Genomic DNA, 23446 nt, shown 5'->3' on the forward strand with positions numbered 1-23446 from the left:
TTAAAAACGAACAGAAGCTGTTATTTGTCGAACAATATCTGTTTTAGATATAAAATACAATACCATAGAGACCTTTAAGTTAGGAAGTCTAATTATTTATGGATTCAGAGAGAAATAGAAATGTCTTCCCAGATTTAGGCTGCCTCCTCGTCCCCGGTGCGTCCCAAACAGAAGCTTCTATTATTTTAGAAAACTAAAGTCCTTTGCTCTCTATAAAACATCAGAACTAATTGAAATAGTTGCTTTGTGCCATTAGGAAAAGTAATCAATAAGGCAGAACTTACTACTTTTGTTGGCAAACTTCATTGTTTTAATATTGAATTAATTTCATAATTTGAAATATATCCATTAAGCTAAGCTAACCTTTGAACTCTGAGATTAAAAGGAGAAAGAAGTGGAGGTGGGGAAGGAGGTTGCTCATACAAGAGAAATCTAGAGATTTTCTTCTATAAACCTAGGTGAACAAAATCCGTAATACATATATCATTATACCTGGAAAAGTAGATGGATTGGTACATCGTTGTAATAGGATTTACTCATCAGCTTCAGAGGTTCCCTTGTATTTGTAGTTTATCAGCAAATTCCTGAAAAGTCAAAGTCATAGTTTTTTTTTTCTCTTCCTAGTTCTATCACTTACTATTTGAGGATCTTAAGACAGTCTCCCTGTGCCTCAGATTCATTACCTGAAGGATGGGGATAATAATGATTGTTACGGGGTTTAGTCCCCATAAATGTTATTAGGATTGAACATAGGCGTAAATGTATGTAGACATGTAATGGGCTTAGAATGGTGCCTGGCATATAGCGTACATCAGTAAATGTCGGCCATTAAAAAAAAATTTTTTTTAAATTTTATTTATTCATTTTTAGAGAGGAGAGAGAGAGGGAGAGAGACAGAGATGGAGAGAGAGGAGAGACAGAGAGAGAGAAGGGGGGAGGAGCTGGAAGCATCAACTCCCATATGTGCCTTGACCAGGCAAGCCCAGGGTTTCGAACCGGCGAGCTCAGCATTTCCAGGTCGACGCTTTATCCACTGCACCACCACAGGTCAGGCTGTCGGCCATTTTTAATTACTGTTATTATTATATAGTCCTGTTGTTCCATTGAAAACCTACATTAGTTTAAGGACCTCCTTGGGGAATATAAAATGGTGAAATCATCTAAGGCACATTTGTTTCTATTAGTTAAAAAATGAACAATTTTATTTTTAAAATGTAGTTAATAGTAGTTTTATGGAATTTGAAAAACATCCCTCCTTCCTCTTTGCCCCATTTTAATAACTATAACTGATCTTTTGATATAGCTGCTACTGCAATTTCATAGCCTTGATAGCAGCAGAGGCCACCTTAATGACTGCAAACACCAAAGGCAAGAGCAAGTAGTTCTGTGGTGGTTTAGTAGTGAAAGATTACATGCGATGGCAGTGACTGTCTTTATTATTATTATTATTATTATTATTTTTTTAGTGAGAGAGACAGACAGTAAGGGAGAGATGAGAAGCATCAACTTGTAGTTGCGACATTTTACTTGTTGGTTGATTGCTTCCTCATACGTGCCTTGACTGGGGGCCTCCAGCTGAACTAGTGACCCCTTGCTCAAGCCAGCGACCTTGGACTCCAGCCAGCAAACTTGGGCTTCAAGCCAGTGACCTTTGGGCTCTAACCAGCAACCATGGGGTGTTGGAGGAAAGCCAAAGCACCGAGTGACTTTCTGTTCCCATCCTGAGAAAGTGAAGGCTGAGACCAAGCATACATGACTGAAGGCAGTTGCATCCAGGGAAGGCCTCAGGATGCGATGCTAGGCCCTGCTGGAGCTTTCTGCAGATGGAATCAGACAGCAGATGGTGTGGTGTTATGTCTCAGAAAGAGCAAGAGAAATCTAATCAGTTTTGCAAAACTAAATAATAAAATTGTACACTGTATTCTGCTTGTTAGTTTCTTACGCATGATACCATGTTTCTGCTTTAATAAATTGGATAACTGATCTCTCTAAGGCACCTCAATTCTGGAGAGATTGGGGTCCTCCACTTGCAGTATTGTTGCTGCCTCATTCCTTTGCGGCTCCTCTTCATGAAACCCGGAATACCAACAACCATGGGGTCATGTCTCTATGATGCCATGCTCAAGCTGGTGACGCTGTGCTCAAGCTGGTGAGCCTGCGCTCAAGCTGGCCTGGGTCCTTAGTGTCCCAGGTCGATGCCCTATCCACTGCGCCACTGCCTGGTCAGGTGGCAGCGACTCTTAAGCAGAACATTTGAAATCATGTCAATACAATAAATTTAAAACATTTAAAAAGAAAAAATAAGAAAAAGACAAAAAAAAAAAAAAGAAAAAGAAAAGCTATAACACAAAAAGGGCTCACTTTCAACATAACGTCTGAATGGGAAATTCGAATTCTCTCTGCTTTTGCTTCCCCGTCCCCTCTTCCTTAAAGCTGAATATTTCTTGACAATGAATGAAACATGAGAGGATTAAGACTTATGTTTGGAAACTAAGCCAAACTGTGTGATTCAAATCCTAATTTCGACAGGTGCACCTGCATTTATTTTTGGTAAATAAGAGAACTGCCAGGAAATTCTATTCAACCAAATAAAAGAAAGTAAATCCTTTCATTTTAGGTTCCAGTGCAGGTCCTATTTAAACAAAGCCTGTTTGTTAAATGTGTGGCCACCTGGGATTTGGGGGAAATAGAAGGGCTCAAATAGAGCAAGAATTTTAAACGACGGACAGTATACGAAGTTCAGCCACGTATGTGCACAATGCAGGCTGCCCCCCCCCCCCCCCCCCCGCCTCCACATTACACCAGTTTACCTTCCTTCCTTTGGCAGCATTATTGGGCATTTTCTTGTATGTTCAGCAACTTTACTTTTTTGCCTTTTTCAATCCAATAGGTGACAGCATTCTGCCTTTAAGTGATTATTATAAGGTTGAACATCTTTTAAATACTTATTGGCCATTTATGTATCTTTGAGAATGTCACTTTCCTATTGGTACTTTTATCTATTTGTTACTGATATGTTTTTTTTAAAATAATTTTTATTTATTTATTTATTTTTTTAATTTTTATTTTATTTATTCATTTTAGAGAGAGAGAGAGAGACAGAGAGAGAGAGAGAGAGAGAGACAGGGGGGAGGAGCTGGAAACATCAACTCCCATATGTGCCTTGACCAGGCAAGCCCAGGGTTTCGAACTGGCAACCTCAGCATTTCCAGGTCGACACTTTATCCACTGCGCCACCACAGGTCAGGCCTGTTACTGATATGTTTTTATTTTTATATTTAACCTTGTTTGGAATCTTTTTTTGGCATAAAGTAGGAATACTAACCGCTGCTCCTCCATTCCCCTCTCTGGTGTGGTTAGCAGTTTTTTCAAGGCCATTTATTATTTTTCTGCATTTTTTTTTTGGAAATACTGTATCATACGCTACATTTCTACATTATCTTCCATTCCCAAAATATGTATTTCTAGGATTTAAAGCTCCTGGCATCGGCACTTCCCCCTCCTCCCTGCAGGGGTCTACCATAGTTGGCATAGCCCGCACATGGGAGAACTCAGGTGGGTGTGGACACCACCTGGGAAGACGGCCATTGGATTACTGGGGCCATGTGCAGTTGAGGCCTCATTTTATTTGGGTCTGTAATGAACTGTTACGCTATTCATCATGAGTATGCCAAAATGCAGCCTGTAAAGCAGGGGTCCCCAAACTTTTTACACAGGGGGCCAGTTCACTGTCCCTCAGACCGTTGGATGGCCGGACTATAAAAAAAAACTGAACCTATCCCTATGCACACTGCACATATTTTAAAGTAAAAAAACCCAAAACAAAACGGGAACAAATACAATATTTAAAATAAAGAACAAGTAAATTTAAATCAACAAACTGACCAGTATTTCAATGGGAACTATGCTCCTCTCACTGACCACCAATGAAAGAGGTGCGTGCCCCTTCTGGAAGTGTGGCAGGGGCCAGATAAATGGCCTCAGGGGGCTGCATGTGGCCCGCGGGCTGTAGTTTGGGGACCCCTGCTTTAAAGAAACTATGTTTGAATTGCCTGCTGCCTGTCAGAAGATCTCTCAAAATTACATCACATACTTTTCAAAGCCACCAGATGGTAGTATGACCAGTTCATGCATGAACTACCACTCAGCAACAATGGCATGTAAAATTTCCAGTTGATGTTCACTAATCTGTTCAACAGATGTTCTTAGAGAAAGAGACTTTTAGCATCCCCTTCCACCAAAGCTATTGTAAACGTCATGATTAATGATAAAAATCAGTGAGCTGGGACTCTGTCAGTCACTCTAAAACCATGAAGCTGTGTTTCCAAGTGAAGAGTTTTTAACTTTTAAGGTATTTTGTAAAATCTTTTAGTTGCTTTGCTGGACGTGTAGCAGGCAGCCCGGAATATACAAACATGTTTTCTTAGATTACTGCACTAGTTTCTTTTATTGAAGACTTTCTGTCCCTCTGATCCACTCATGTCCTGTTTGGCCATTACTTCCCAGGAGGATATTGCTTCTGACCTTCTACTGAGCTGCCCAGGGTTGGCTGCCCATGGTGTGTGGTCTCCCTCACTGCAGTGAGCATTAAACTGAACTTGTTTAATGAAAGCTGTGTTCCAGGTGGTCTCTGCCTGGAGGATGCTGACAGAATTACCTGCACTTCTAAATTAACTGACAAAGTATTCTAGGTTAGATAGAGAGATAATTACATTTGTTATTTTATTTTACAAAAAGATAAAAGCAACCCAGACAACGTACGGTAGCTGGTTAGAAATAATTTCTGATATATTTTAGTGATCATTTAGTCACATGTATATACATATTATTACAATGGGGAAAGGTTTAGAAAGTTTTTGGTTTGGTTTTTGTTTAAAGAAATAATGTGCTTATGTTCCTTTTTAATAATTTTTATGAAATAAAAGTATGATTTGATTACAGGGGAAAATTATTGAACATCTATTCACTAAACCAGCCAGATATAAAATGTTCATGCTCCCTCTAAAGCTGAAGACAACATGGCAAATCTTCATTACACCAGAGTCTAGAGCAGCGGTTCTCAATCTGTGGGTCGCGACCCCGGTGGGGTCGCCTAAAGCCATCGGAAAATACATAATGCATATCAGGTATTTACGTTCCGAATCATGACTGTAGCAAAATTACAGTTATGAAGTAGCCACCAAAATTATTTTTTGGTTTGGGGTCACCACAACATGAGGAACTGTATTGCGGGGTCACGGCATTAGAAAGGTTGAGAACCACTGGTCTAGAGAGTTATGTAAAGAATTAAAGACATTTGGGGATTTCTCAAGTTCCAGATGCAAGTTATCAGCTAAAGAATACCTGATGTTTTTATGAACGAGGCATTCATATACTTTATATAAAGGTACAGTATCAAATTTCCTCTGCACTAACCAATAAATGAGCTCTACTTAGTCAGGATAGATCATTCGATTATGGTTCTTCTTCTTATTTTTTTTTTTTGTATTTTTCTGAAGTGAGAAATGGGGAGGCAGAGACAGACTCCCACATGTGCCCGACTGGGCATGCCCACCAGGGGGCGATGCTCTTCCCATCTGGGCCGTTGCTCTGTTGCAACCGGGGTCATTCTAGTGCCTTAGGCAGAGGCCATGCAGCCATCCTCAGTGCCTGGGTCAACTTTGCTCCAATGGAACCTTGGCTGTGGGAGGGGAAGAGAGAGAGAGAAAGGAGATGGGGAAGGGTGGAGAAGCAGATGGTCGCTTCTCCTCTGTGCTCTGGCTGGGAATTGAACCCAGGACATCCACATGCTGGGCTAACGCTGTACCACTGAGCCAACCGGCCAGGGCTGTTGTTCTTATTTTATGATTTCAGGCAAATAATCGGAAATACAGAAACATAAATGTGAGTTCCTAGATTTGGCAACTGCTAACAGTAGTTTTCAGGACTACATTAAATGCTAATGTAGACCAACAGAGGCTAATTTTAAATTCCCTATTAGGAAATAATAAATCCTGAAGAAGCCTCAGTCTCTTTGTAGGTTAACAGTTTCAGAAATTTATAAATATTAAATTTTTAACAAATAATCTAAGTAACATTCTTTAAAAGGCATCCAGTCTCTTATAGGCTTCTTCAATGAAATTGAGCAAGTTCTTCGTCTGAGATGAATTATGGAGAACATCAAAGTCTTTCAGAAGAGAATTTGGGTTCGGAATTTGCGCCAAAATTTCTTCCTGTGGGTAAAAGAGAATAATTAGTTAAAAATATTTTTATAGACATAAACTGACATGTAACAGTTTTAGGTGATTCAGTATACCCCTTAACATCACAGTGACAAAATTATTTTCTAGTGATGAGAACTTTAAAAGATTTATCTTTCTCTAACTTTCAAAAATACGTTATTACTAAACTAGTCACCATACTGTACATCCTCATGACTTATTTTATAATTGGAAGTTTGTACCTTTTGACCACCTTCACTCATAGAATTAGTTTTTAATCTTATTATGAAAAACATCAGCTGTATGTTCTGGAATGGTATAATAAATCTCCTGTAACCACCACTCAATTTCAATAACCATCAACTCACTGCTGTTCCTCTTTCAAATCTGTATTATTCGTTTTCCCTCTGCCCATTTCCACTCCTTACACCCTAGGTGAATTATAGATAGAAAATTTCAGGCCCTGGCTGGTTGGCTCGGTGGTAGAACATTGGCCTGGGGTGTGGAAGTCCCAGGTTCGATTCCCAGTCAGGGCAAACAGGAAAAACAACCACCTGCTTCTCCAACCATCTCCACTCACCTCCCCTCCCACAGCCATGGCTCATTTGAGTAAGTTGGTCATGGGCACTGAGGATGGCACCATGGCCTCACCTCAGGCACTAAAACAGCTTGGTTGCCAAACAACAGAGCAACAGCTCCATATGGGCAGAGCATCACCCCCTAGTGGGCTTGCTGGGTGGATCCCAGTCGTGGCACATGTAGGAGTCTGTCTCTCTGCCTCCCCACCTCTCACTTAATTAAAAAAAAAATTCAAATTACTTTTTGAGAAAAACAAAGATTTTCTACCACTTTAAACATTTATACTATAAAATCTATTAAAGTCCTTTGAAGAGAGATAAGTTAGTGTATAATCCACTACTAGTAAGACATAATACTAATTTATGAAGAGTAGCCATTGTTAGAAGCATAAACAAAAGCAACTCTCAGAATTTATTTGCAGAAATATATCTTAAAGTTACTACAAAAATGTGTAAAAATATATGTATAAGGGCATACTCATATTATCTGTAACTGCAAAAATGATTTCCATCAGTAATTCATAATTTATATTATGTACATCCATACAATGGAATATTATACAGCTACTGAGGAAAACAAGACCCATCTACATAAATTGACAAAGATGGATGTTCAAAATATAGTGTCAAATGAGAAATAAATGTGTGTAAGTTTACACCACAAATTCCATTTTTTATTATACTATGCCATTCACAACTGATGATACAATTAATATAGTTAAGTCGGTACTTACCTGAAGTATGGGTGCTTTCAGACTCTTCTGAGAAAGTTCTGGAAGGGAGAGTACCCCACTATCTGTTTGAAACATCTAAAGTAGACAAAGAAAGGTACAGATCATTTCAAAAGACCAATCTGTTATTACACTCCAAAGTTGTCTTGCTAAAATGTAGGCACTACCGCAACCCCCAGGGCGCAGCGACAGCAACGCGGCCCTCCACAAGCACCTGCTTCGCCTTCTCCTCTGCTTCCCCCACCTCCCTGGTCAGAAGGTGAATTCTGTCCTTTAGGCTCTGAATACTCTCAGTCACTGACTCTGTGGTCTCTGCTATTTTATCCACTTCCTCCTGAGTCAGAAAGAGAAAGTTTCAAGTTAAATATTTTATAATGTAAAACCTACAAAGATAGTTAATATACATATACATACTTTTAAAACATCTCATGTATTAAAGCACTACTAGAAGAAACTGGTAAATACATTTTTGTTTTTCTTTCAAAAAATCAAATCTATCATTGAAGTAATACATTATAAGGAAACAATTTCCTGAAATAAAAAGATATAGCCCATGTACCAGAATGTTTCCCCAAAAACTCACCAAAGATGCTAGCATCAGATTCTGGAAGACCCACGTAAATCCAGCAGAGCCCAGGGACTGATGGCCTCACCCTCCCATGTCCTGCCTGCTCACCCCCCACCCCCCAGCATCAGATTCTGGAAGACCCACGTAAATCCAGCAGAGCCCAGGGAGTGATGGCCTAACCCTGCCATGTCCTGTCTGCTCATCCCCCCCCCTCCCCGCCCCGGCAGCATCAGATTCTGGAAGACCCACGTAAATCCAGCAGAACCCAGGGACTGATGGCCTAACCCTGCCATGTCCTGTCTGCTCCCCCCCCCCCAGCAATATCTGATCCTCTTAGTATCTCATTTTGCCTTTTCCAGATTGTCGCACAGTTGTAATCATAGGGTACCTAGTTCTCTCAGAGCCAAACGCTGGGCTGATGCTCTACCACTGAGCCAGCTGGCCAGGGCCAGGAACCCTGATTTACACTTGGTTAGTCAGAGGTCCAGGAGGCTTAGGCTTGCAGCGAGGATCTGGGGTCTGAAGTGGGGGGGGGGGCAGTCTTGTGGAACTCAGCCTTTAACCTGTGGGGTCTGTACTAACTGCAGATAGTGGCAGAATGGAATTAAAATGTAGGACAAGCAGAGAAATGGAGAGTTGCTTCGTTTGGAAAATTCACATATTTGATGGGTGTCAGAAGTATAGAAAAAGTTTTTTTCCCCCCATTTAATGGTATTTATGCTTTTGGCACATGGAGGTCCAACTTTAGCTTTAAAACAGAAATGTCTCCCAATATTACAAAAGTCACACTATCATTTACTATCTCTGATCATTTTTAAGTAATTTATAGAAATGTTAAATGTTAAGCTAACACCATTATTATACTTTAATTTTTAAAATTTATTGATTTTAGAGAGAGAGGGAAAGGGGAGAAAGGGAAGGAGAAAGAGAGAGAGAAACAGCTAGCTATTTGTTGTTTCACTTATTTATGCTTTCATTGGCTGGGATTGAACCTGCAACCCTTGTGTATAGGCATGACGCTCTACCTGGCCAGGGCAGCAAGTTTCAGCTTTTATCATTTTTAAAGTTTTATTTATTGATGAGAGAAAGAAACATTCATTTGCTGTTCCACTTGTATGTGCATTCACTGGTTGATTCTTGTATGTGCCCTGACTGGGGATCGAACCTGCAACCTTGACGTATGGGGACCATGCTCTAACTAACTGAGCTTCATGGCCAGGGCACCATTATTATACTGTAAAATAATGTTAAGAAAAGTCAAACTCATAGAAACAGAGTAGGAAAGTGATTACCAGGGTCTGGGAGGTGGAAGAAATAGGGAAGGGATATTAAGAAAACAGACTTTTAGTTATAATAAGGTCTAATGAGCTAATGGGAAACATGGTGATTATAAGTGAAAACACCATATTGTGTAATTTGCTAAGTGCAGAACTTAAATGATCTTATCTACACCTTTCCCAAGAGAGATATATGAGACAATGGATATGTTAACTAACTAGATGGGGAATCCTTTCACACTCAGTGCATACATACATGAAGTCCCCACATTCAGATATCTTACCATTTTGTTTGTCAGTTATATCTCAATAAAGCTGAAATTTAAAAGACACTGGGAGAAAATGAAACATGATTGTTAGGTTCAGCCCCAGGGCCCCTTCCTAAAAGTGAAAGCCTCAAGCAGCCAGGCTGAAGTTTAGATGGCAGTCGGGGAGTTCCCGGAGCTCTCCACCCGACAGTCCTGACTGATGTCTCTCCTCCACCTGACTGCCGACATTCTGCCAGCTAGTCACCCCTCCTTCACTTACAGAATGTTCTGTTGCTTGGCCATTAGCCACTAACCCTCTGCTGTTTAACCCTTCCAGTGTTCAACCCCCGCAGGTTACAGAAGTTTCCCTGTGCAGCGAGAAATAACAGCCCAGCTCAGTCCTGCGTAGGCCGAGGCTTTTCTCCTGTTGGGCCTGACGCTGCCAGCGTCTCAGCCGTCTGTTCATCCTTCCTTCGGCGACCTATCAAGAACCTCACCCCACGAAGAAAGTCACACAATCACTAAAATAGACCACCCTATTAATTTACAATATATAGATTTGTTGCTCAGAAACTAGTCCTTTCAACGTTATCTAAATTATATGGAAACAATTATTTGTGAATTCGGAAATATTAGAAATCTTTGGGAATGCATTCCTTGCATAAACTCCTACCACCTTGTACTTACTGAATTGCTAACGGAGACTTAAGCACCACGTCTACAAACACTTCCAAAATGACTAAGGGATATATGGTCCATTATGCTTTCGTTTATGATTATTTAATACCCCTTAAGGCTGTTTCTCTCTTTCTAGTTTGCCTGCACTATTTAAAATATTTTTAAATTACAAGTGACATGAAATATTATAGTAGTTATACATGTATAGTAAAGTGGTTAGATATTTACATGACTGATGATCTCCCAATAAGATGCTTTTCTTAACTGTTCGACTATCAACTAATTCAAAGGCTGCCATTGATGTCAGCTAATGTTATCTCCCATAAGCTTCTACAGAGTCCTGGTTAAGGACCATGCTCTGATGTCGGATTGGCTGGGTTTGCACTACTACTTCATGCAGTTTGCCTAAGGTTCGGCCAGAAATGTCTGTATGTCTCTTTTTCATTTGCAGAATGAGGATACTGTGGATCTCTCTGAAGTCATTGTGAATATTGAGGGATATAACTATAGGAGCGTAGAACAGAGTCTAGAACAGAGAGAGCCCTCATTACAGGTTAGCTATGATGATAACAAGGACGATGATTGTGTTCCTAACAATAAAGTACCATATACAGGATGGAAAAACTAATGTTTACAAGTTCTGTAGCACTTAGTGGTGAGTTCCTATAATTTGATAATCAAAGATACTAAGATAGTTCAAGTAAAAAGTCTAGTAAAGTCTGACCTGTGGTGGCACAGTGGATAAAGCGTCGACCTGGAAATGCTGAGGTCGCCAGTTTGAAACCCTGGGCTTGCCTGGTCAAGGCACAGATGGGAGTTGATGCTTCCAGCTCCTCCCCCCTTCTCGCTCTCTGTCTCTCTCTCTCTCTCTCCCTCTCTCTCTCCTCTCTAAAAATGAATAAATAAAATAAAATTAAAAGTTAAAAAAAAAAGTCTAGTAAAAAAGAAAAACTACTTAATATCTAATATATAGAAATACTTTTAACTTGAGATGCCCAAAGTTTAGGTAAAGTTTTTGCTTAGATTAAAAAAAAATAATGAAAAAATCTAATTCAAGATCTAGTATTTATTATCAGGAGAATATCATAATTAAAAAAACTTTTTGGTCTTTTCCTGTCCCAATTACTGACTCCCTGTTCAAATCTCACACCTGGCCTGACCTGTGGTGGCGCAGTGGATAAAGCATTGACCTGGAAATGCTGAGGTCGCCGGTTCGAAACCCTGGGCTTGCCTGGTCAAGGCACATATGGGAGTTGATGCTTCCAGCTCCTCCCTCCCTTCTCTCTCTCTGTCTCTCCTCTCTCTCTCTCTCTCTCTCTCTCTCTGTCTCTCCCTCTCCTCTCTAAAATGAATAAAAAAAAAAAAAAAAAAAAATCTCACACCTGCAGTAACGCCAGGCCTTCCTCATTAGCTCTGTGACGCTCCCTTTCCGTCTGCAGGAGACTTGACACGTCAGTTAAGTCTTTCAGCTCTCGGGGAGGGACTTTTAGGGTTTCACACCGTTGTAGCAATCTTAAGGATAGAATAAAAAAACAAATTATTAGCCTGACCAGGCAGTGGTGCAGTAGATAAGAGCATCAGACTGGGACGCACAGGACACAGGTTTGAAGCCCCAAGGTCACCAGCTTGAGTGTGAGATCATAGACATGACCCCATGGTCGCTGGCTCGAGCAAGGGGTCACTGGCTCAGCTGTAGCCCCCCCCCCCGTCAAGGCACATATAAGAAAGCAATCAGTGAACAACTGTGGTGCCACAATGAAGAATTGATGCTTCTCATCTCTCTCCTTTCCTGTCTGTTTGTTCCTATCTGTCTCTCTGTCACCAAAACAAAACAAAAAAACTCCAATTATTAGTTATTTTTGAGTAACATTAGTATTATTTTTGTGCCACCACTTGGTCAGGCAAGTTTTTGATTTCTTAACTAAAATAAAGTTTCAATTTATGAACAGTTTCTTCTAAAAGTTTATTAAGTCAGTTCTGTGGGAGGGTATTCCACTGTTCCAAATATTCTAAATAGTGGTCAGAATTTCAAGATTCTTTGAAAATCTAATTAAACGAAAAGTACAGCACGAATACAACCTATAATAGCAATAGCACCTAATCAGCAACCCTGTTTGTCTGATCACGAGGCTATTAATTGACACAGACTGTATCCATCCTAACAGTGTTGCCACAAGACCATCCCAAAGACAGGTGTATCACCTAAGCTGGGCCAATCAGAGTCCATCTCCCAGACTTTTCTAACTTAGGCTAAGAGGATAAGCATTTCCTTTCTCCTCTTTCTTCACAAGGATGAGAGATGTAGGGACTATGATTCTAATCTATTGAGTACAACGTGTCTAAAAGAATGAAGCCAAAATGCAGACAGAAGCAGAGATGAGACTAATAAAATATGAAATAAAGAGTTCCTGTGGTCAATACCAATTTGGGAGATGCTAGGCTAAAAAAATGCAATGGATTAATTTACTGCCGGACTTTTAATATGCTAATGTACCAAAACATAATTCACTAAACATCACTTTTATTCACACAGCATCTTTAAGAATGAGTATTCCAAATACTTTGAAAAATGTTCCTATAGGAAAATTTATTTAGAGATCCAATTAATATCAATTTGCTGAGGCTGTATACACTGCTATGTTAGTAAAAGGGAAAGTATATTTTGAGTATTGTTATTTGGGGAATGAAAGAAAGTGAGCTGTGAGCAAAAATGAAGCGAAAATAGGCAGCCTTTGAAATAAATCTCCGCGGCTGCTAACACTGGGGACACAGCTGTATGCTGAAGAGAATTCAGTCTTTTCTGATGACCCAGGGTGATCACAGTGAAGAGCAGATATTAGGCACTGTAATATTCTCATTCACACGTCAAACACGATTACTTATCCTACACTAAAATGAGCATAAGGAGCCACACCTTTATTAAGTATTATTTATGCATTAGCTTTTCTAGTGCACTCCTTCCACATTAGGCCGTCGTTCCGATAAGCCATTTGCAGGCCTGCTTCTAGCAGTCTTTTTTTCTTCTCTGCCCCCTCTTTCCACAAACTCCCACCCCGGCCCAATCTGTCCCACCCTTTCCACTTGGTGACTATCCTTGAGAATTACACTTCAAGTATGCAGAATGTGTCCCGTCTTCCCAAGCCTGAGGTACTGGGTCATAACATCTCTAAGCACACTAGTAACTAATATCCTTCTACAGTATGAAAAGAAAACACGTGCAAATACTGGGAAAAGTAGTCACTGAAAACTGTTGACAGTGGCATGGCTTTATAAGAACTCATGGGAAGAAACCACCATTTGTGACTTGCCGCAGATGAACAGTAATATCCCAGAAAATGACACTTGTTGCCTGTGCAAATAATGGAATGCAATATGAAGTCAAAGAAAAACACAGTGATAGGCTAACTATCCTACAGGATAAATAAGAGTGGTGAACTGTTAACTTCAGATTGTTCAAATGAAGTTGAAGGGAGTTTAAGATATCAAAATATTTTTCAAATCTCAATGCAGAAAAGTGAATTATGGAAGCAGGTATTTTGTCACTTTCAGATTCTTCCTTTATAAATTCTCTTAAAGAACTCAGAGTTGCATAGTTAGGATAGAATTACCAGTTTAGGATAGAATTACATTACTAAATTGTTCCTCTTTTTAAAATAACAACAAAAACCCCAAATGAGGCCCTGGCCGGTTGGCTCAGGGGTAGAGCGCTGGCCCGGTGTGTGGAAGTCCTGGGTTCGATTCCTGGCCAGGGCACACAGGAGAAGCACCCATCTGCTTCTCTACCCCTCCCCCTCTCCTTCCTCTCTGTCTCTCTCTTCCCCTCCCGCAGCCAAGGCTCAACTGGAACAAAGTTGGCCCGGGTGCTGGGGATGGCTCTATGGCCTCTGCCTCAGGTGCTAGAATGGCTCCGTTCACAGTGGAGCAACACCCCAGATGGGCCAAGCATCGCCCCCCTGGTGGGCATGCCGTGTGGATCCTGGTCAGGTACATGTGGGAGTCTGTCTGTCTGCCTCCCCCAGTTTGTCACTTAGGAAAAATACAAAACAAACAAACAAATGAACAAAAACTCCAAATAAAAAACTTATATTCCACAAATGTCTATTCTGGCAACAAAGACAGATTCAACTTTTAGTAGATATGTTTTAACCATTTCCATCGCATAACTATATTACCTTTTCTTCAGACAGTTGAGATGATACTGAATTTCTTCATATTTTCTACCTTTGTTACTCAAAATTGCTCTAGAAAAAGGGATCAAATAAATATTAGTTTGTAACACAACTAATAGAATCTGTTTACTTTTTCTTTACAATTTCTCTCAAGTGCCTCTCCTTACTAGCCAGGCACAATCCATCACTTCTTTTACACTCATTTTAAGCAGAGGTATAATCAAAATTCTTTTAATCATATTATAATGTATTTTATTTATATTTCAGACTCTTCTGATGGATTTCAGCTCCTTGATGGCAGAATCCTTATTTTCTTTGTATCCCTTCTGACATAGTAACTTCCATCTAACGTGTCCATTTCGACTCGACTTCTTCCTAAAGCATCCTATTGACAGCACACGTTAAAGTGTACAGATCAGCCTGACCAGGTGGTGGCACAGTGGATAGTGTTGGACTGGGACACAAAGGACCCAGGCTCGAAACCTGAGGTCACTGGCTTACGCGCGGGCTCAGCAGCTTGAGTGCAGGGTCTCTGGCTTGAGCGTGGGATCATAGACATGACCTCCTGGTCCATGGCTTGAGCCCAAATGTTGCTGGCTTGAGCAAGGGGCCACTCGCTCTGCTGTAGCCCCCAGTGAAGGCACGTATGAGAAAGCAATTAATGAACAACTAAGGAGACTAAGGAGCCTCAACAAAGAACTGGTGGTTCTCATCTCTCTTCCTTCCTGTCTGTCTGTCCTTATCTGCTTTCTCTGTCTATGCCAAAAAAAAAAAAAAAAAAAAAAGTGTACGGATCAGGCCACATGGCTTCATTTCTATTTCCTGATGGAATTCTAAGTTTCTGAAGTTAATGAAGACTTTTTGCTAAAGCTAATGCCATTAAAAGACATTAACTCTATCTTCTGAAAGAGAAAAAGAAGCCAATCACCATAAAGTACATAATAACACTTAAAAGAAGACTGTCTATAGGAAACGTAAGTAGAGATCCAGAGTAAGCGGAAACGTTTCATACTCACAGTATTACCGTTTCCATCACAGTTTGCAGCTGCTTTCTGCTCCCGGAGGAGAGAGGCCGCCAGGCTTTCCTCCCGCTGGACGCCGTCTTCACCCGTCTAAGCCGAGTCTGCTCCGTCTGTCCTGTCTCTGGTGACAGAAGAGACTCCGGTCAACTGAGAATTTCTGTGTTTTTACTAAAAAGTGACTGAAATATAAATTTCTCTAAAAAAGCTAATGGAAGTATGAGAATCAAAATATTATAAAGCTTTAGAAACTGCTTAAGTTCCTTTTTATTGCACCCCCATAACATGCCAGGCGCCGAATATGAATATGGCATCTAGTGTTAAATAAAGTAAACTAGTTTAACTAAACTAATATTAACTGATACTACAGATGTAAACGAACCTGATAATTTTAAATGAAGAGGCAAGCTGCAATTATTAGGATTCAACATAAATATATGGTTCTCAGAAATGACTTGAATTAAAGAGTCTGTTAATCACTGGGTTGTACACCTTCAACTAATATAGTATTTCAAAATAAATATAACACAATATTTATTTAACTGTAACTGAAAAGTAAAAAATGATTAAAAAGAGAAAAGACTAGAAAAACCATTTCTATTAAATTTTGGATGGCAACTGGACCAAGAGACTGACCAAACCCGAAGCAGACAGTCAGTGGTCAGCAGACTGTGGACAGTCCCACTTACACGGGATAACAGAGAGTGAACAAAGAGGATATACGATCGGCTCAAGTGAAGATTTGTTTTGGAGAGGAGAGATTAAACAAATAACTATAAGAACGCAAAGTGTCACAAAAGCAGAAATACTGGGCACTCTGGAAGTATAAAACCAGATGATGTAACCTGGTCTTGGGTGAGGAAAGGCAGGGGATTCTTCCAGGAAAAGGCGATAGTTAAGTAAAGGTGAATACTCCAAATGAATTCACTCTGAATAAAACCAGTGGACCAAACTCATTCACGCAGCGCGGGCAGAACAGCGGCCTGTTTGTCCCGAAAAGAAACTGGTGTTTCTATGTATCGCGGATCAGTAATAATTCAGACTGTGGGGCACTTCTTCTCTAGCTCTTACTAATTTTAGAAACCTACACGATATTTTGCTAGAGATGGTAAATAAAATTTCAGTTGACCAAAATAATTGACTAACCAATACTAGCTGTTCTTGCAGAAATGAGAATGCTACTGTTTATTAGTATATTTTGCAGAACTCATTCATACATAAGATGCTATAATTTTCTCATGAAAAAAAAAAATAGGTAGCTTGAGAAAGATAGGTTAAACAAGATATAGAAAAGAAATACCTTCATTAGACAGATGATTTTTATTTCTTTTCACTGTGTTTCTAACCTGGTGGGGAGAACACGGGCACATACACAAAGAATTAAACATTAGGTAAAAATATATTGCTTTCACAAAAGGTTTGTTCATGTGTGTTGAAGAATATTCATATACCTTCTGGCTGGGCAGAAAAAGTATATTGCCATTTCTACAGAAAAAAAGGTGTATATTTGTCACAGGCACAAAATATACTAAAGCAATTTCTAGACAGTGGTGATAATGTATAATGGAGTTTCATATGGTATCAAAAAATGTTTTAAAGAAATCATTATTCGACCCTGGCTGACTGGCTTTGTGGTAGAGCACTGGCCAGCATGTGGATGTCCTGGGTTAAATTTCTGGTCAGGGCACACAGGAAAAGCAACCATCTGCTTCTCCACTCCTCACCCCTCTCTCTCTTTTCCTCCCGCAGCCATGGCTCAGCTGGAGCAAGTTGGCCCCAGGCACTGAGGATGGCTACATGGTCTTGCCTCAGGTGCTAAAAATAGCTTGGTTGCTGAGCAACAGAGTAATGGCCTCAGATGGGCAGAGTATTGCCCCATAGGGGACTTGCTGGGTGGATCCAGGTGGGGCACATGTGAGAGTCTGTCTCTCTGCCTCCCCGCTTCTCACTTAAGGAAAAAAAATAAAAGGAATCATTATTCATTTTGCCAGTGAAATAGTGTTACATACTTTACCTGCAAAACAGAGGCCCTGCCTACTACAGGGTAAAACACAGAAAAAAATTGATTATTTAGTCATTTATTCTTTTAGAAGAGATGGGTAAAATCACGGTAGGAAAAAGCTAATTCCCACCAAACTAATTTTTCTTTATCTTAATAAAAATCTCCTCCACCATCTGACAGATTTTTGTCTTTTAACATACGAATGCCATAGAATTTGTACACTTTATTCCTAGCCTTTCCATTTAAACATCTCACCAAATGTCCTATGACCCGCTCCTCCCTAAAGAATTCTCTGATCAACATCTTCAGAATTGAAGTAAAAGTTTTTTATCTGAGACCTTTTACAAACCGTGCTGTAACAGCTCCCACATAACAATATGAATTCCTATCATTTGCAGTAATAGTGACCTCTAGTCTTCAGACACTCCTTTACAGGAAACAGATGGTATGTCTAATCAAGAGTTCTGGATGGTAAACTAGATATTTTCATTACCTCTTCCTCTGATAACTCCACTTCCTCATCATCCATTTTTCTTTTTGGTTTTCTTTTTAACTGTTGAGACCTCTTCTTAGAAGCATTTGCTTTACTAGACATCTTGATCTAAATAGGACAATTCTAACAGTGCTTCAAAAAAATCTGTAAGGATGAAAAGGACACAAAAAGATGCTTAAGACTTGCATATTTTGTTCAAAAGGATACCTATAAATGTTCCTTTTAAACATTTAAAAAGAAATAACATTTGTTCTTATTTGAGTAGGGATGTCTAACTCAATTTCACTTCTAGGAAGTTCTTCCACTTGAATGGCTTTTAAAAATCATTTTAAGATGCTTTTGTATCTCTAACTTTATACTCCCCCATACAATAACATTATCTCCTGTTTAAATCCAAGAAATAGAAACATAGATTGTTCAATTATCTTACTCTGGTCACAGATAACCAATATCTACCCTGTTCACAAAAATTAGGGGATATTTTATCGCTTCATATTCATTTTGAAATATCTTCTAATTTTTGTGAGCAGTATATTATCTCACTGATATCACTCAGGTCTTCTTATTTAAGCCTAGTGGATTCATCATTCAACTTATCCCAAAGATGGAAGGAGATAATTTTTAGAATTACACCATGAATCTATGTTGGTCAGATTCACGTGGTAAATTCACTCATAAAGATTTAAGCTATAACTCAGGGGTATGTGCATGTTAACAAGAGCACAGAAGCATACTGATTCCTCTCACAAATTAAGAAAGAGGCATAGAGTTGGGTTGGGGATGTCAATGACAAAATTTACAACTCCTTTTCTCTATCTTTATCCCTTTATCACCAAACTCATTTCTGCTAATAGGAACAGAGGAATAGGATATTTATTCTTGCATTTGGCCATAAGGAGTAGATAGCCAGAAGTTAGGTACAGTATACCTAGAGATGTACATACATACATACATACATATGTGATATATACATTATATGTATTTTTAGGCATATACATAAGTTAGATATATAGATAAATCAGTCACCATTCTATTTTTAAACTTCAGACTTAATTATATTAATACAGTTTAAATACATATGTAGATTTGGACAGACAATACAAGGGGTACTCTGGATAAATTTATCACCCCCCTCCCCAGTAAGACTGACAGAAATAGTGGGAAAGAATTGGTTCCAAGACCACAGATTTCACTTGTGGACTACATGCGAGATCAGTTATAAAAAGTGGCGGAGCTAAAATGGACTTTACCTCGGTCTTGAAAAATGTGGTACCTTACTCTACAGCCAGTCGGCTATGTTCCATTCCTGAAATGCCCGAGTCTCTCAACTGACATCCATGCTTTATACCTCCCCCACTAAAAAACACCATGTGAACGTTTCACCTGTGGACCTATCCTGGGAGGGCTGCCAGACAGCAGTGCAGGCTGTTCACTGAGAAAGAGTACCCAGGTCAGGAAGCAAATGAGGGCCACCTGTAGTCCTCACTCCACTTGGCAGCTTAAAAACGGTACAGATTCCTTTTCACTCCTATGATTGACACGTGAAGTCCATGTCCCCTTGTCTTAAATCTTGGCAGACTCTGCAGCTGTTTGAGCAGAACAGGGTGGAGATGATTCTGTACCAGTCTACTGGCCTAAACATGAAGAGACCGGCAGCTGCACCTTCCTTTTGCTTGGAGTATTTTCTCTCTGAGCCCAAGGACCACGCTATGAGGAAGGCCAGCACGGAGAGGAACTGAAGCCCCAGGCCAGCTGCACCCCCACCAAGAGTGCGCATCAACCTGCCAGGCTGCTGCATGGACCTGAGCCAATATGCTGCGGCTGACACAGCGCAGAAGAGGTAAGAGTCAGTCCTACCAAGTTGTTTCCAGTCTCAAATTCTGGAACCCAATAAGTGACTTAAAAAAAAAGAAATCCTTCCCGATACCTGCCTTATAATATCCAAACTCTTTGCCATGCCATTCCCGTCCTTAGCGGTCTAGCCCTGCCTAGCTTCCATTCTTCTCTCCTACTGCTCCTTTTGAATCGCCCTTCTGGCTAGATTTGATGACTTCCTGAGCACACTCTGAGTAATGAACACACTGTGTCCTCTACCAGAGCTACTCTCTCCTGAGTCTCTGCCCATCCTCCCTGCCCAGGAGCCACCTGCTTCTCAAAGCCTTCCTGATCATTCACTTCATTGTTCTCTTAAGTCTGTAGGTCCTGATGGTCTCTAGCTTTCAGCCGTCATTTATAGTTTAGTTTTTAATCACTTTTTCCTGATATTTATTCAATAACATAATTCAGTACTACTCCAAGTTGGATTCAGAAATTGCAAGTATTCATTTAGAAACTTTTGTAGTAACTTGACAACAGTTTTGTGTATATTGAATCTGATAATAAAATAATTGGCTTTTTAAAAAATTTCATTTTTCTTTCTTTATAAGTGAGAGGACGAGAAATGGTGAGATAGACTCCCCCGTGACGCATCTGGGGTTTATGCTCATTTATCAATGAAGCTATTTTTAGCACCTGAGGCTGTCAGACCAACCAAGCTATCTTCAGCACCTGGGGCAATGCTTGAACCAATTGAGCCATGGGCTGTGGGAAGGGAAGAGAGAGAGAACAGGGAGAGGGAAGGGGAGACAGGCAGATGGTCACTTCTCCTGTTTGCCCTGACCAGGAATTGAATCTGGAACGTCCATGCATTAGCTAGACCCTTCATTTGTGTAGAATTATTTTTTTCTAATAAGCAGACTTTCTATTTTAGAGCATTTTCAGGTTTACAGCAAAGTGAGCAGAAAGGATCGAGTTCCGGTGTACCCTGTGCCTCCTTCCACCACTACCCTCCCCACTGCCAACACCCCACATCACAGTGGCACATTGCTATAATCAACGAACCTACTTAAATACATCACACCACCCAAATCTAGAGTTCACATTTCAGTTAACTTCTGGTGTTATTCATTTTATGAGTTTGACTAGTAATTCATTTTTAATTTTACAAAAGTGTTAGTTGTGACTGATTAAAAATTAAAAAGCAGGCCCTGGCCATTGGCTCAGTGGTAGAGCATCAGCCTGGTGTGCAGGAGTCCTGGGTTCGATTCTCAGCCAGGGCACACAGGAAAAGCGCCCATCTGCTTCTCCCTCCCCTCTCCCCCTCCTTCCTCTCTGTCTCTCTCTTCCCCTCCCGCAGCCAAGGCTCCATTGGAGCAAAATTGGCCTGGGCGCTGAGGATGGCTCTATAGCCTCTGCCTCAGGCACTACAATGGCTCTGGTTGCAAGAGCAACGCCCCAGATGGGCAGAGCATTGCCCCCTGGTGGGCATGCCGGGTGGATCCTGGTTGGGCGCATGCAGGAGTCTGTCCGACTGCCTCTACGTTTCCAACTTCAGAAAAATACAACCCCTCCCTCCCCCCAAAAATTAAAAAGCAAAAAAAAAAGCAAAAAAAACCCAAAACCAAATATTGGTCTTTTATCACAGTTTGAGAAACACTGTTTTTATCTATACCTACTTGAAGCAGTAAGCCATAATGCAAAAAGTTTCTCCACTTTGGTCCTATTAACATTTTTTTTTTTTAAACAGAGACAGAGAGTCAGAGAGACGGGCAGACAGGGATAGACAGACAGGAACGGAGAGATGAGAAGCATCAATCATCAGTTTTTTGTTGCAACACCTTAATTGTTCATTGTCTTCTCATACGTGCCTTGACCGCGGGCCTTCAGCAGACTGAGTAACCCCTTGCTCGAGCCAGTGACCTTGGGCTCAAGCTGGTGAGTTTTTGCTCAAACCAGATGAGCCCTTGCTCAAGCTGGCGACCTCGGGGTCTTGAACCTGGGTCTTCCGCATCCCAGTCCAACGCTCTTTCCACTGTGCCACTGCCCAGTCAGGCCCTATTAACATTTGAAACAGGTAATTCTTTGTTGTAGTTGCTGTCCTGTGCACTATAGGATGCTTAGTAGCACCCCTCTTAGAGTAAGTAGCCCCTTCCCTGGTTGTGACAACCAAAATTGTCTCTAGACATTATCAGATGTCCTCAGTAGTGAAATCGCCGAAGATTGAGAACCATTGCCAAGAGTGAGCCAGGGGTGAGGAGAAACTGTCCGGGTTTCAAATCCTGTCTCTGCCATTTAACTAGCTGTATAGCCTTGGCCAAATACATTTACAGTACTCACTCACTGGTAAAATAGGTTAATAAAAGTACTAACATCAAGGGCTTTTGTAAAGCTAAAACTTTGTAAGGAATATATAAAGTACCTAAAAAAACATCTGGGACATAGTAAAAACTTAATAAATAAAAGCCATAATTTCCTATCACTACTGAGCTAGTTGCAGCTCATACAAAAAGGAGAAATTTTAGATCCCCAGGAAACCAGTCTAGTGGTAGTGGGTAGAGACAGATACAAAAACAGTTAATATACATAATTATATACATTGTGACAAATGTATGAAACAAATGAGTGAATGGCCATCTCAAAATGGTGTGTGAGAGTAAATATACAATATCCACAGCAAAGAATATTTGAATTACATTGTGAAATTCTGAGCCAGAAGGAAGGAGGATAAAATCTTCGACAGAAATCAGCAAAATCTTAGTGGCAGGACAGCTTGAAAGAGACTGGTGTGTTCAGGGACAGGAAAAGTTCAGCAACACTTTACCATGCATGGGAGGAATGGACAGAAATAACTGGAATGCCAAGGTTGCGGGTTCGATACCAGCCCCAGGCACATACAACGGGAAGCGACCAGTGAATGCAGGACTAAGTGGAACAACAAATGGATGCTTCTCTCTCTCCCCCCCCGACCCCCTCTTCCTCTTTCCTCTCTAAAATCAATTTAAAGAATTAGAATTGTATGCTTTATCGTGTAGGAAACAGGGAGGCATCCTAGGTTGTCTTGTGTCCTTACCGCCTTGAAACTAGTGGAAACCAAGTTTCAATCTACACCTTTGGGTGGGTGGAAGAAGTGAGCAGCACCACGTCTAGCAAAACACAAATATACAATGTTTACCTCCTGGCAAGTGACGCCAACGCAGGGCGACGCCGCAGACCGCAGAGATCTCAAGGCCAGAGACACCAACCTCTAAGGCTGCACTGCGTCCCACGACTGGCTGGGGGCGAGATTTAGAAAGGAGGACGGGAGTGAGGAAGGTTCGGGGAAAGGAGAGAAGAACCATGCGTGGCTTCACCCCCTTCTCGCGAATCAATTCCATCTCTGGTCCCGCAGGGCTGCCCTGTTCGGATTTCCCTCCCTTTGGAAAAGTCACCTCCCCCTTCTCAAATGCAAACCGCAGAGTTTACCACAAAGACGTGTCACAAAACCTATTCCCGCCTGGCCCCACTGGCAGGGTCAGCGCTCTCCCTACTCACCAACCTCAGGAACCTTTCAGAAGCCGCGCGCAGAACAATTCGCGCCCAAACAATCAAAAGCCAAAGGAACCCGGAAGCGGTCTGGTAGGGACCGGAAACGCCTGTAGTGGGAAGCAGGCGCCAGCCGCCAGCCG

General features: G+C 40.8%; 1 protein-coding gene across 4 annotated transcripts; it reads right to left on the bottom strand.

Moving 5' to 3' along the window:
• Nucleotides 1-6008: 6008 nt before the first annotated feature.
• On the bottom strand, nt 6009-23397 carry CENPQ (centromere protein Q). Of its 4 annotated transcripts, none has more exons than XM_066252304.1 (10): nt 23317-23397; nt 22954-23053; nt 17964-18107; nt 16769-16814; nt 15466-15592; nt 14453-14521; nt 11663-11792; nt 7724-7843; nt 7513-7587; nt 6009-6212 (listed from the first exon to the last, which is right to left on the bottom strand). In XM_066252304.1, the coding sequence occupies exons 3-10, from the start codon at nt 18063-18065 to the stop codon at nt 6081-6083; spliced, it is 801 nt and encodes a 266-aa protein (XP_066108401.1). In that variant the 5' UTR covers nt 18066-18107; nt 22954-23053; nt 23317-23397; the 3' UTR covers nt 6009-6080. The 4 variants fall into 4 exon arrangements, with proteins under 4 accessions (XP_066108401.1, XP_066108422.1, XP_066108404.1 ...); XM_066252325.1 differs by having other exon boundaries at nt 22954-23049; nt 23317-23381; XM_066252307.1 differs by having other exon boundaries at nt 22954-23049; nt 23313-23359.
• Between the last annotated feature and the right edge of the window lie 49 nt (nt 23398-23446).

Source organism: Saccopteryx bilineata, chromosome 1, assembly GCF_036850765.1.
Source record: "Saccopteryx bilineata isolate mSacBil1 chromosome 1, mSacBil1_pri_phased_curated, whole genome shotgun sequence".
NCBI lineage: Eukaryota > Metazoa > Chordata > Mammalia > Chiroptera > Emballonuridae > Saccopteryx > Saccopteryx bilineata.